The sequence below is a fragment of the Martes martes genome (assembly GCF_963455335.1).
Source record: "Martes martes genome assembly, chromosome: 2".
NCBI classification, from domain to species: domain Eukaryota; kingdom Metazoa; phylum Chordata; class Mammalia; order Carnivora; family Mustelidae; genus Martes; species Martes martes.
The window spans coordinates 85399114-85414283 of NC_137889.1; the positions used below are offsets into that span (position 1 = coordinate 85399114).

At 35.4% G+C, this 15170-nt stretch overlaps 1 protein-coding gene across 2 annotated transcripts in view; it reads right to left on the reverse strand.

The window, feature by feature from the left end:
• Window positions 1-15170, reverse strand: part of MND1 (meiotic nuclear divisions 1) — a 68715-nt gene that overhangs the window by 2318 nt on the left and 51227 nt on the right. For both annotated transcript variants that reach the window (XM_080797628.1, XM_080797629.1), the window contains one exon: window positions 5457-5501. In XM_080797628.1, the coding sequence (XP_080653754.1) occupies window positions 5457-5501 (45 nt within the window). The remainder of the gene's footprint in view (window positions 1-5456; window positions 5502-15170) is intronic.

Here is a 15170-nt window from a genome sequence, read left to right on the forward strand (position 1 = left end):
CAGAAAGAAGAGTTGGAAGCCAGCAGAGGCTGGGTCATGAGGTTTAAGGAAAGAAGCCATCTTCATAACATCAAAATGCAGGAAGAAGCAGCACGTGCTGATGGAGAAGCTGCCCCAAGTTCTCCAGAAGATCTAGCTAAGATCATACACTGAACAACAGATTTTCAATATAGATGAAACAGCTTTCTACGGAAAGATGACACCATCTAGGAGTTTCATAGCTAAAGAGGAGAAGTCAGTGCTGGGCTTCAAAGCTTCAAAGGACAGGCTGACTCTCTTGTTAGGGGCAAACACAGCTGGTGACTTTTACTTGAAACCAATGTTCAAATGCCGAAAATCCTAGAGACCTGAAGGACTCTGTTCAAATTAAGCCCTGAAGGATCTATTCTGCCTGTGCTCTCACACAACATCCATTCTGTGGCCCATGGATCAAAGAGTATTTTTGACTTTCAAATCTTCTTAAGAAATACACTGCATAGAGCTATAGTTGCCATAGACAGTGAGTGATTCCTCTGATGAATGTGAGCAAAGTAAATTAAAAACTTTCTGGAAAGCATTCACCATTCTAAATGCTATTAGGAACATTCATGATTTATGAGACGAGGTCTTAACAAGTGTGGTGGAAGTGGGTCCAACTCTCAAGGATGACTTTGAGAAGTGCAAGACTCCAGTGGAGGAAGTAACTGCAGATGTGGTAGGAACAACATGAGAACTAAAATTCGAGGTGGATCCTGAATGGGACTGAAATGCTGCAATCTCATGTTAAAATTTGAAGGTATAAGGAGGTGCTTCTCATGGATGAGCAAAGAAAGTGATTTCTTGAGATGAAATGTCCTCTTGGTGAAGATGCTGTGAAGATTGTTGAAATGACCAACAAAGAATTTACAGTGTTACATAAACTTAGTTGTTAAAGCAGGGACAGGGTTTGAGAGAACAGACTCCAATTTTGAAAGTTCTACTGTGGATAAAATGCTAACAAACAGCATCACATGCTACAGAGAAATTGTTTGTGAATGGAAGAGTAAATCAATGTGGCAAACTTTTTTGTTGTCTTATTTTAAGAAATCGCTACAGCCATCGGTGACCTTCAGCAGTCACCACCCTGGTCAGTCAGCAGCCATCAGCCTGGAAGCAAGACCCTCCACCAGCAAAAAGATTACAACTCACTGAAAGCTCAGATAGTTAATGCTTTCTGGCAATGAATTATTTTTAAATTAAGGTATGTGCCTTACTTATTTAGACATAATGTTATTATATACTTAATAGACTACAGTATAGTAAAAACATAACTTTTATCTGTACTGGAAGCAAAAAATTGATTTGATTCACTTTATTGCAATATTCACTTTACTGCAGTGGTCTGGAACTGAACCTGTAATATCTCTGAGCTATGTCTATATTTTGTTATGTTACCCTTAACAAATTAAGGGTAATTTGTTACCCTTAACAGATTAAAGTTTGATCACCTTTAAATATATCATTTTAGGAAATTTAATTCCAAGTACCAAATAATAATTACATGTTTGGGATGAAGTTTGTTTCTCAAGTGACTACTACTCCATCAAATAGAATGTTAACAAAACATCCCCAGTTTTTAAAATTAAACTGTAATGGAATATCAGCAAATGTTAAAAAATGAATCTTTATGTAACAATTTAAAGCAAATCTTTAGTTTTCCTGGGGACCTATGTGAAACCACTACTAACACAAGGCACTCCAGAATGATTTGTTTCATTTTCCTAGAGTCTACATAACCATACATTGTTGTCAGTCACAGTTAAATACTTACATGGGGCCCACTGCTGCGTGAGACGGGTATGAAGTTATTACAGGTACCTATAAGGTAGACAGCCTACACCCTCAAACTGACACAAGAGTTGAGAGAGAAACATTAACTTATTACTAGATAATTCCAAAGAGTTATGTATGTTAAAGAGAAAAGAGAAAGTATTATGCATATAGCCTCCAGAACAGGCTCCAAGTGCACAGAAAGACTGCCAGCAAATGAGAGAACAGATGCAACACTGTAGGAAGCATGAAGGAACGGACTTCAAACCTGGATTGGGAGAGAAAAAACTAAGTCAGCATAGTAAGGTTACAGGCTTAGCAGGAAGGAGTTGCTGGTTCACATGAATGCAAGGAACCATTTTATTATAAACATCCAAAGATTACACTTGATCTTTGCCAAAAGGCCGAGAAGCGATTGAATCTCCAAAGATTAAAACAAACAGAAGACCAAACAAAAGCCTATCCACAACAATGCTTCATGGACCAACTCAAAAAGACTGACTAAACCTGTCTCGGCCAGCTGGATGTCTGCCTTCAAGACTATGTTACCTGCGATCTTGATAATTTATTCCCTGTCAAGTAAAACTTTCCTATTATGTGGAAATTTTTATACATGGATAAAAAATAGTTTTTTTTTTTTCCTTTAAAGAAACAGCCTTAAGAGTAGTAGGATTTCTGTTTATTTCCATGGTGGCATCCCCAAGATATATGCGGAAATAAAGATAGGCAAAATCATAAACATGAATCTGTGTTTAGGACCTCACAACATCTACCCCCTCACTCATGGAGGTGCCTCTCACACAAAGTCATAAAAACTCCACTATCTTAATTATTATGCAAGATTTTATACAAGTTGTTAAATCACATTTAAGGTGTATTTAATGCCATAAATCATTTAGATGTGATATTTCCAGTTATATTTATACCCTAAGGTCATCTCTCATTTTATAAAAATGAAATAATGAATTACTGAACAGTAACTATCTTCCATTCTAAACACATTTTAAGAAACTTTTTAGATAAAAGAAAGCAAAACCTTAACTAATAAGTAGGTAACAATCTCTGATTACAAGTATTACCGATGTTTTCTTTTTGTTTTGAAGACAGGTTGGTTTTCTGAGATGTAATTTGTTTTAAACTCCATGCTTTTCGTAACACTTTTAAATTGGGAGGATCAAGTTGTAACTTCAAATGGAAATATGGCTCCCAACAGCTGTTTCTGCTGTGCTAAAAATATCTTCCTTCCTATATGATTTTAACAGTTTCAGGTTCTTTGTCAACTAATAACATAAGGGGAAAAAGTTCAAATTATTCCTTTTTTTCATAACTGGATGTTTATGATCAAGTGGAAAACACGAAAGGATTTTTTAAGAGAAGAATGGGAAAGGGGAGTATTTGTTTATCTATGTATCTAACATTGTGTGAAAGGGCTTACAAACTGTTTTATTTAATTCTCCCTAAACGTAAGGTAGATATAATCTACATGGAGGAAGCAGGTTCAGAGAAGTTCAGTAAGTGATACAGCAGCTAAAGCACACAATCCGCATTCCTTTCAAAGTGAAGTTCTTCTCACCATATACAAAGGCTGCTTGTTCCTACTGCTTACTGAGCTGCTTTGCCGAGAGCTATTGCGGGAAATCACTTTGTCTTATTTTTAACCTATGAGTCCACTTGTCTTCCTTTCTCAAAGTTTTGTATTTCTCAAATTTTCTATTGTTATCACTGTACTTATTATTTAATTATTGGACACACATCTAAATTTTCTTTTAGTCAATGTTAGATTGCTGTTTTTACCCTCGTCTGTTCTCATCACTAAAACATTACAATATTTATGAAATGTATTACTTTGTAATAAATAATATTGCAAAATTATCGGAACAAAAGGACAATTACATTTATTTTATCAACCTACTTAATTCTAAAATAGACAAGGACATGTGATTCATGAATGTTGTGTGACATACAGAAGCCTCGACACAGAGTCAGGAAACCTGGCTCAAACCTTTGTACATCCAGTGACTAATCACCTTTGACTCAAGGCATCACTTTAAATTTTCTGCATCTCTGTGTCAATACAATTTTACCCATACTCTCCCAGACAAACAGAACGATGATGAGTGGTACATGTGAAGGTATTACAGACTCTTAACAGGATGGTAAAAGTTCAATTACCATTACTTTAGAACACTAGAAAAATGTCAGTGTAATTTGTAGACATGTTTTAACAATACTGATCATACCTGTATATATTTGATAACAATTCTTATTAATTGTCATCTACGCTTTAAGACATAGGGGAAAATACCTTATTAATTCTCATTTCTTACAACATCTCGACCAGAGTGTATATCCATTGGCAAATGGATTAATGAAGTATTTATATGAAAGCAAGTATACAGAGAAGACAATATCATGTAGTGGTAAGAGCTTGGACACTGGGATCAGAAAAGCTGGATTCTAATTCCTGTTCATTGCCTAGCCCGTGTGTCGCCATGGGCTCCCAGTAGCCTCAGTTCCATCGCTAAAATTAGGGATGATAATCCTATTTAACTCCCAAGATTGTTGCAGAGATAAAATGAGAATGCACCACAGGTACTCTTTGTGATGCCTGACTTATAGTCCAGCCCTCAACAAATGTTAGCTATTATTATTATGAACAAAAAGACAAATTTTTAGGATTCATGAAATTCCTGAAGTTTTATCTTGTACTAAAATCATAAAACTTAAGTAATTAGCCCAAGTGACTTATCTAGGAAAAATTACGCAAAAGTTAAACTGTAAGCAGTCGTTGGTTTTACAAAAATACATTGTATTTTACATACAAAATGACTCACAGTACGATTTTTTAAAAAATAAACTTAAATAGGGGTGCCTGGGTGGCTCAGTGGGTTAAAGCCTCTGCCTTGGGCTCAGGTCATGATCTCAGGGTCCTGGGATCGAGCCCCACATCAGGCTCTCTGCTCAGCAGGGAGCCTGCTGCCTCCCTTCTCTCTCTGTGTCTTCCTCTCTGCCTCTTTGTGACCTGTCTGTCAAATAAATAAATAAAATCTTTAAAAAAAAAAAAAACTTAAGTAACTAAAATGATTTAATATAATGATTTCATAAAAACTCAATATAGGGATGCCTGAATGGTTCACTCAATTAAATGTATAACTCAATATTGGCTAAGGTCATGAACCCAGCATCAAGGGATTGAACCCTACATCAGGCTCAGTGCAGAGTCTGGTCGAGATTCTCTCTCTCTCCTTTTGTCCCTCCCCGTGTTCACACTTGTGTGCACTCTTTCTCTAAAAATAAACAAACAAAATCTTTATTTTTTTATTTTTCTAAAGATTTTATGTATTTATTTGACAGAGAGAGAGAGAGAAAGACAGCAAGAGAGGGAATATAAGCAGGGGGAGTGGGAGAAGGAGAAGCAGGCTTGTTGCTGAGCAGGACCCTGGGATCATGACCTGAGCCTAACACAGATGTTTAACTGACTGAGCCATCTAGGAGCCCCAACAAACAAAATCTTAAAAAAACAAAAAACAAAAAACAAAACTTAATACATACACTTCTGGAAAGGTCTTTTCTTGAACAGAACTAGGCACAATAGCTTCTGCATTTCATATCACAGTAAGTATGAAAAAAGCTTAACTATAGCTTATCAGTACCATTATAATACATACCAGTCCATCTGTTAGCAGCTTCTTTGGCTATTTTATTTGCTTGACCTGGAAAAAAAATTTTATAAATAGTCATATTCATCTATTTATAGATTTTTTAAAACATGTACAAAATGTTATACAAATAAGAGTTTATGTAAAAAGTTCAAATAGTGACATATTGCATCCAACAATCCTGCTTAACTTCTCAAATTTTAGTTTCAATTGTATTAGTCATGAATAGTCAATGTAAAGAATTTCCCTTAAATGTCCATTATTATTGTACTTGTTCCTTTAAAGGTAAGTGTGAGATGTGTTTCTCAAATAATTATAACATCAAGAGGATAAAATAATTTAAATTTAATGACAAGAGTTTTAGAGTATATTATGTATTAGATTATAATGAATCTGACTTTAAAAAAATTTATATTATACGTCTTGCTATTAAATTATCTATGTCTATGTCTCTCAAGTTAATCTACATAGCACATAACAGTGCCATGATCAACTGAACACAAATACTACTTATTATGATGGCATTTATTTATTGAAGGATAATTTATATACTACATAATTCACCATATTAAAGTGCATAATTTGGTGGGTTTTAGAACAGGGTTGTAAAACCATCACCACTACCTAATTCCAAAACATTCTCATCACCAAAAGAAAATCCCATACCCATGAGTAGTTATTCCACATTCTCTTTCCCCACAGCCCCTGGAGACCATTAATCTACTTCCCATCTCAATGAATTTCCCTACTCTGGACATTTCATATAAATGAAACAATACAATATGTGACTAGCCTCTTTTACTTAGCATCATGTCGTAGCATGTATCAATACTTCAATCCTTTTTATTGTCAAATAATATTCCATTGCATGGATATACCACATTTGTTTAGTCATTCATCAGGTGATGGACATTTGGGTTGTTTATTGCTAATATGAATAATTTAATTTTATGTGAACATGTTTTTAATTCTCTTGAATTAGATATATATATCTAGGAGTGGAATTGCTGGCCAAAATTGTAACTCTACTATAACATTTTGGGGGAATAGATAAATTGTCTTCCAAAGTGGCTTTATCATTTTAACAATACCACCAGCAAACTAAGAGTTCCAACTTCACCACATCCTCACCAACAATTATTTTTCATTATTTTTATTATAGCCATCCTATGCATTGTGAAATAGTTTCTCATTTTGGTTTTGATTTGCATTTCCCTAATAACTAATGATGCTGAGCATCTTTTCTTATACTTATTGACCATTTGTATATTTTCTTTGGAAAAATTAATAATTTGCCAATGTTTAAATTGGGTTTTTAAATATTGTTCAGCTTTAATTTTTAAAAATATACACATTTTGGATATTGGACACTTGTCAGGTACAGGATCTGTACATATTTTCTCCTATTCTGTGGGTTTTCTTTTCACTTTCTTGGTAAGGTAACTTGATACACAAAAGTTGTTAATATTGACGAAGTCAAATTGATCTGTTTTTTCCTTCGGTTGTTTGAGCTTTTGGTGTCCTAACCAAGAAACTGCTGCCTCATCCAAGGATACAGAGATTCTTCTTAACAATATTAAGTCTTTTAACATTATTTTAGTTTTTCTATAAATGCAGAATGTCTTTTTAATTAATTAATTAGTTAATTTTTTTTTGAGAGAGAGAGAGAGATTGAGAGAGAGAGAGCACATGAAAAGGGAGAAGTCAGAGTGAGAAGCAGGCTCCCTGAGGAGCAGGGAGCCCAATGTGTGACTTGATCCAGGGACTCCAGGATCATGACCTGAGGTGAAGGCAGTTGCTTAACCAACTGAGCCATGGAGGCACCCCACAGAAGGTCTTTCTGTCTGTTTATATGTCTTTAGTTTCATTCAGTGTTTTGTAGTTTTCCATATAAGTTTTGCACTTCCTTGACTAATTTTTTGTTCATGTGTAAATACATTTTTTCTTAATTTCATTTTCAGATTGGTCATTGTTAATATATAAGATACATGTGATATTTGTATATTGATTTTTGTACCCTACAACCTGCTGACCTCACTTACTGTTCAACTTGGATGACTTTTAGTTCTCTTTTTTGCCTAATTGCCCTGGCTTGAACTTCTAGTACAATGTTGAATAGAAGTGTTAGGGAGGCCAGACTTGAGGAAAGCATATAGCCTTTTACCATTCAATATGATATCAGCTTTAGGTTTATTATAGATGCCCTTTTAAAAATTGAAGAAGTTTGGGGCACCTGGGTGGCTCAGTGGGTTAAGCCTCTGTCTTGGGCTCAGGTCATGATCTCAGGGTCTTGGGATCCAGCCCTGCATCGGGCTTTCTGCTCAGCGGGGAGCCTGCTTCCCCCCTTCTCTCTGCCTGCCTCTCTGTCTACTTGTGATCTCTCTCTCTCTCTCTGTCAAATAAATAAATAAATAAATCTTTAAAAATAAAAAAAAACAAAACTCACTTTGAAAAAAAAATTGAGGAAATTCACTTCTTTTCCTAGTTTGTTGAGTGTTTGTATCATGAAAGGACATTGGATTTTGTCAAATATTTTTCTTTTGTCTAATGAGACAATCATGTTGTTAGTGTCACAAATTACTTTTTATACATTGCGTGTCCAACAAAATAGCTTATTATTGTTTTATGCAGCTGTATTTTAAATCAAATAGGAGAAACCTAAGGAGATAAAAATAAAAATACATATATACTGTCTTTTATATTTACCTATGAAGCAGACTTTATCAGTATGCTTTATTTTTTTGTGTCACTATCTAGTGTCCTTTTACTTCAATGAGAAAGACTCCCATATTTTTTTAGGGCAGGTCTGCTAGTGATAAACTCTCCCAGTTGTTGTTTACCTGGGACTATCTTACTTTGTCCTTCTCTTTTGCAGAAAAATATTTCTGGATATAGAAATCTTGGTAGACAGTTATTCTATCCCGCCTCACTTTGAATATGTCATCTCAATGCCCTTGGCCTCTATGGCTTCAAATAAGAAACAACTTGTTAATATGATTGAAAATTCCTTCTGTATGATGAGTCATCTCCTTGCTGCTTTCTAGAGTCTCTGTTTACCTTTTGACAAGTTGATTATGATGAGCCTATCTGTGGATCTTTTTAGGATTGTCCTAAATTAGAGTTTGTTAAGTTTTTTTGATGTATAGATTGTTTTTCATCAAATTTGAGAAGGGTTCAGCTCTTATTTATTTATTTTTTAAAAGCTATTTTTTCAGTCCCATTCTCTCCCCTCTCCTTCTGGGACTTCCTTTATGTATATGTGGGTACTCTTGATGGTGTGCCACAGGTCTCTCGAGACTCTGTCAATATTTCTTCATTCTTTTTTCTTTCTGTTCCTCAGATTCAATTACCTCTATTGAACTATCTCCAAGTTACTAATTCTTTCCTTTGCCTGCTTAAATTGGCTGTTAATCCTGAGTGAAATTTTCATTTCAGTTATTATGGTTTCAACTCCAGCATTTCATCTGATTTCTTTTTAATTTCTGTATCTTTGCTGATATTTTCTACCTGGTGAGTTTTCATTCTCAGACTTTCCTTCAGTTCTTCATACATGTTTTTCTTTAGCTCTTGTAATATACTTAAAATAGCTGACTGAAATTCTCGGTCTAGCAAGTCCAACATCATGCATTGTGCATGAACCATGCTTCCTTTGTACATCTCACAAATTTTTGTTGAAAGCTGGACATTTTAAATAATATAATGTGGCAACTCTGGAAATCAGATACTTCCCTCCCCCCTTCCCAGGGTTGTTGTTTTTGGTACTTGTTATTCTTGTTTGTTCAGTGATTTCTCTGAACTAATTCTGTAAAGTCTGTATTCTTTGTTATGTATGGCCACTAAAGTCTCTAATTTGCTTACCAGACAGCTAATAATTGAACAGAGGTTTCCTTAAACACCTGAATTAAACTCGAAGTGTTTGCTGAGAGGCTTTGTATGTGTGTTGGGGCAGGATTCAACACTCAGCTAGGCAATTTACAACTCTGCCTTGGCCTTTACTTCTTGTATGCAGAGTGCTACAGTCTGCTAGAGGTGGGAGTCTAGGAACTTCCCAGGACTTTCCTGAGAAGGTGCACAGCCCTATGGATGCATATGGCCTTCTATATTTCCAAAAACATGCTGCTTTTCAAGGCACATTTGAACATCTCTTCCAGCCTCTCCTTTTAAGCTCTTTGATTAGTCTAGTGTTTGGCTTAACTGTTAAGCCAGCTAAAATAGCTGTGAAGTTAAAACTCTCGCCTGTAATTGTTTTAGACTAATGCTCCCCAAAAAGAGGCTGTTAGCACTGGTCATACTACAAGCCAGATCAAATAAGGACAATCCTTCCTATTGGTGGCTTTCAGAAAACCACTGAACATGTCAAATAGTAACAATTTGGGGGAAATGAGGGTCTTAAAGTGCTCCAGTTCCATTTTACTCCCTCTGATACCAGGAATGCATGGCTGTTAATTTTTAAAGTTAGTGCTGAGCTAGAGAGTAGGGGATGACAATAGAACAAGTTAAAACACCATAAGGCTTATTATTCTTGCTGAGATACAGCCATTTTTTCTTGAATAGGCAAATCATTAGTGAATTTCTAGAATTCTGGAAAAGTTGTGACACTTTTTGCCAGCTTTCATGGAAGGAAAATTTTCAGAGGTCCTTACATCAATTTCACTGTCATCCTGGCATTTCTAAGAAAATTTTGTAAGTACTTCTAAGATTTACTTTCAAGTATTTTTGTAGGATTCAATTTTTACCACAACTTATTTTGACCTTAAATAATGGTCAAAGTAGTTAAAATTAAATTTCATTTTTTATATATTATTGCTTGACTTCTCATTTCTTAGATATTTGCAACCAATCTTGCTAAAACTTATTTAATGTAGATATCAATAAATCAACTTGTCTGATGAAATATAAATATTTCCTGCAAGAATTAGTGAGAAATAAGTAAAAGATTATACATAGCTATGTCTACATGAATATAAATGTTATAGTTCTTATCTGCAGAAAAACTGTTTCAAAATAAATCATGATAGATTTAGAGATTAGCCTGATTATTGTAACATGGGTGCTATAACCACACTATTAAGAAACAAATCTTATTAAAATCAATTTGTGAAACTCATAATCCTTTAATCCACTGTAATCTGTTCTGCAAGAACATGACAACCAAAATCCTATGAAACCCTTCATTATCAAAAAGCATGTTTTAAAAACAATGATCTCTTTGGGAAAAGGAAATAATCTCATTTGGGGGAATAGGGGTTAAAATCTAAAAAAATTCTCTAGCTTTAGTTAATAAGGAGGTTGTTGCCATTTACTACTTAAATGTTTAAATTTCTTGAATCTATGGGTTTGTAGTTTATATCAAATTTGAAAAAATAATGGTCTTTATTTCTTCTTTTTTTAAAGATTTTATTTATTTGACAGAGAGAGATCACAAGTAGGCAGAGAGGCAGGCAGAGAGAGAGGGAGAAGCAGGCTCCCCGCTGAGCAGAGAGCCCCATGTGGGGCTCGATCCCAGGACCCTGGGATCATGACCTGAGCTGAAGGCAGAGGCTTAACCCACTGAGCCACCCAGGCGCCCAGTCTTTATTTCTTCTGATAGTTATTTCTTCAGATATTTTTCAGGTCTGGATGCACACACACACATACACACTCCCAAGATACACACACACATATACACCCTCCCCACCCCCAGCATATACTCCTTTTGGGACTTTGATTACAAATATATTAGGTCACTTGAAGTTGTCCTACATGTCATGGATGCTATTTTCATTTAAAAATTTTATTTTTCCTCTCTGGTTTCATTTTGGTTAGTTTCTACTGCTATGTCTTCAAATACTCTAATCCTTTCTCCTGCAAAGTTTAATCTATTAAACCCAATCCAGTGTATTTTTCATTTCAGACACTGTACTGTTCAACTCCAGAAGTTTAACATGGATCTTTTTTATATCTTCCATGTTTCTACTTAACTTTTTGAACATATACATTTTTGTAAAGACTTACTCATCTATTTTAGAGATAGGGGAAGAACGTAAGCAGGAAGAAGGAGAAAGGGCAGAGGGAGAGACTCCCCAAGTAGAATACCCACTGAGCACAGAGCCCTGATGAAGGGCTCCATCTCATAACCCATGAGATCACAATCTGAGCCAAAACCAAGAATCAGGCGCCCAACTGACTGGGTCACCCAGGTGCCCCTTTATGGTACATTTAAAATAGTTCTTAATGTTGTTGTCTTCTAATTCTACTATCTGTGTCAGTTCTGATTGAAGAATTATTCTTTTCATTAAGGAACATATTTTCCTACCTCTTTGCATGCCTGGTAATCTTTCATTATATGCTAGACATTATGATTTTATTTTGTTGGGTGCTGGGTATATTTGTATTCCTATAAATATTCCTTAGTTTTATTCTGGGGTGCATTTAAGTTACTTTCCAATAGTTGGAATTTTTCAAGACTTGGCTGTTATGGTCTATGAGCTGAATGGAGAACAAAGCTCAGTCTAGGGGTAATTAATGCTTCCTAACGGTGGCAAGATGTTCTGGAGTGCTCCACCTAATGCCTTGTGAACTATAAATTTTTCCAATTTGCCTGGTGAGAATAGGCATTATTCTTGGTCCCATGTGAGTGTCAGGCACCTGTCCCCTCTAATTCTCTGAAATTGTTCTTTCCCCAGCTTTGGGTAGTTATTTCACTTGCATTCACCTCATACTTGAGGGGAACCCTCTGTGGATACCCAGGGATCTCTTTCTTTGAAACTTCTCTCTAGTATGCTGTCCTGTGAACTCTAGCCACACTGGTCTCCCTGATTCTCAGTACCCTTTGCAGGGCTCTGCCTAGGTTCTCCTTTCTTGTGCCACAGCCTAGAAATGCAATAAAACAAGCTGACCCAATTTTAAGACTTACTTTGTCTGCTTCCCTTTCTCTAAGAATCATTGTCTTTTATTGTCTGATATCACTTATCTTAAAAACCCATTTCATATATTTTATGTGTTGTTTTTCAGGTGGGCAGATAAATCTCATCGATTACTACTCTATTTTGTCTGGAAGTAGAAGTGTCACATTTGAATAAAATTTTATTTGTTAGCTGTTCTGAATTTTAAAACAGAGGAAATGGACATTTCTCTCTAAAAGTATGAACTGATGTTAGTCTAAAGTTAGGTGTACAGGTTCTGATAAGATTTTTTTTTCTTCTGATTATAGTTTGGTAGCTTTCCACAGGAAAAAATATCCTACCTTCACATCTAAAATATACTTAGGGAATAAGAAAATTATCTCACATAACTTCTATCTACTAAATAAGTTGAAATTTTCTATAATTAATGTATTTTATTAAAATAGATAAATTTTTAATGGAGTGAAATAAAAATAATACAAAGCCAGGAAGGACCCTTATTCTCTCACTCCCCTATAAAGATCGGACATGCACAATGTAAAAATGTCAAAAATTAATACACATGAATTCATCATTACAAAATTCTACAGGATCCAAATACAGACCCATCTTATGTGACTACATAATCAAACAGAAAAAGATAACCTAGGTCTGATGTTGATGAAAACTGATAAAGTTTCTTAACTCACTGTTATCCAGAAAACATTTTCTTCTCACTGACTTAGACCTCATAGCCTGCTTAATACTCATACACACTGACATGTTTTCCTTATGTTGAGAAATAAATTACCAACCACAGGGTTAAGATGGAGAATAGAGGTCAAGCAACCACAGCTGGAACTTCCTCCTCAACTATGCTATGCTACTCTCCACAAAATTCATCATCCTTTATATAACCCGAAACTTCTTCCATCAAATTTCATCAGCTCTCTAAGAGGTGAGGCAAATGCCAAAATTGCTGCTTGATTCAGAGATACGAGGAATGGCAACATCTGAAATCACATGCCTGAAATAAATATCTTCCCTCTCAGTGAATCAGTCTTGCACAGTTCTCTGCCCTTGCAGATTTCCTGCACCTCAAGACGATCCACTGGCTGAGGATCACCATCGGGACAGGTCAGAGGAGTTTTGTAAGACTAAGTAAGTTCTAACGATTTCTCAGGGATCAGAAGTAACCAAAGTTAAGAAAAGGACTATAAAAATAGGAGGTCATAAGGAGAGGTGATGTCAGTCATGGTCATGTGCCCAGGGAAAGAGCAATGGCAATATAATGGGGGCCACAAAGTAGAAAAGCAGAGCCTTGACTGGGTATGGCTGTGAGTTTAAAGTCCTTGAAAGAAAAGAGAATGAAACTGGGTAAGTAAAGAATTAGAATCATCAAGGAAAAAGTCCCCTAACTACACAACACTGAAATCACAAAGGAAGGCAGAACCAAGTTAGAGTAATATACATAAGATCAGATTTGATAACTGTGAAAACAGAATTTTCATGATGAACTGCTAGAGGGCACAGACACGCTGATCCTAAAACTAAATTACCTGAAGGCATTCAATCTGGGAAAGAAAACTGTTCTCAAAGTTTTCTTTCATGACACAGTTGATGTCCTCTTTAACAAGCAGTATGCATTTCCTTTTAAAGATGATTCAGGAGCAGGCCTAGCTTTCTCATAGTAAACTCCTAATTGCCTCTTGCTGCTTTGAAGTACTTGTGTTCGCGGAAGGTCATTTGATATTAATTAAAACTTCAAGACTGATTAAACTGGTTAATTTTGTAGCAGATTTGGTTAGCACCTTTTTCTGAAGGATGCTGATAAATGATAAATGAATTAATCTATGGGCAGCATGAAAGAGCTAACATGTCTCTCTCAATACTAAATACTTGATTTACAGAAAATGATTGGCTCAAGGGTGGAGAGGTTCTTCTGACTCTACCTCTCAGTTACCCTGGCTGAACCAGGGCCAATACATACCACATCTAGACTGGGGACTACATGTATGGGATTAATGCCTCATGGAGATGTGCAAACAGGTGACCTGTCTCTGAGTTTAACTTCAGATTACACGAACTAAACTGCTTAAATATTTTTTAATTGCAAAGACGACCATCAGGAACAACTTAATTGTAATCCAATTATTCTCAAGCTAATTTTAAAGTACCAAATATTTTAGATTTCTCTCAAAGCCTTCAATCACATACTATTAGTTTTTCTTTTATAAACATTTCACTAGGTAGAGTTCCCTAAATGAAAAGACAGGCTAAGACAGAAAAATGTGATGAAAGTTATACATATTTTCCTAAGCAATTAGATGAAGTATCCTTATAATGTACTCTTTTACTTTCTTAAATGTTCAAATTTATATCTTTACATAAATATATTAAAATCATTCAAAATAAAGCTTTGGAGATTGGTTTTAAAGTAGAGGAAAACATCACTGGTATGTTCAAAAGACAAGTCAATGCACAGACTGATTTTCTGTAACTTGCAACATCATATTTTTGGTATTATCTCGCCTAGAAGATAATGGTGGGTTTTGTTCTCGAGTCAATATACTTGGGGGCAACTTAACTCCTCTGACTTCTCAGTTTCCTAAACTTAGTTTTTGTTTTTATCCTCCTACCCTATCTACCGTTTTTCTTCTTAAAATGCTTATAATTTCAGAGTTATCACTATTCAATGCCTTAAGACTCTTTAATGGAAACACTAATGCAATATTAAAACTGTTCATGGCTTGATTTTCTCATATACATGGAGAATGGTTACCAAGTAACTAGAAGTACGAAGTCTCATTGACAAAGTCAAAAACTTTCAAGGTGTGAGTCTGCTTGAGATTCTCTTCGC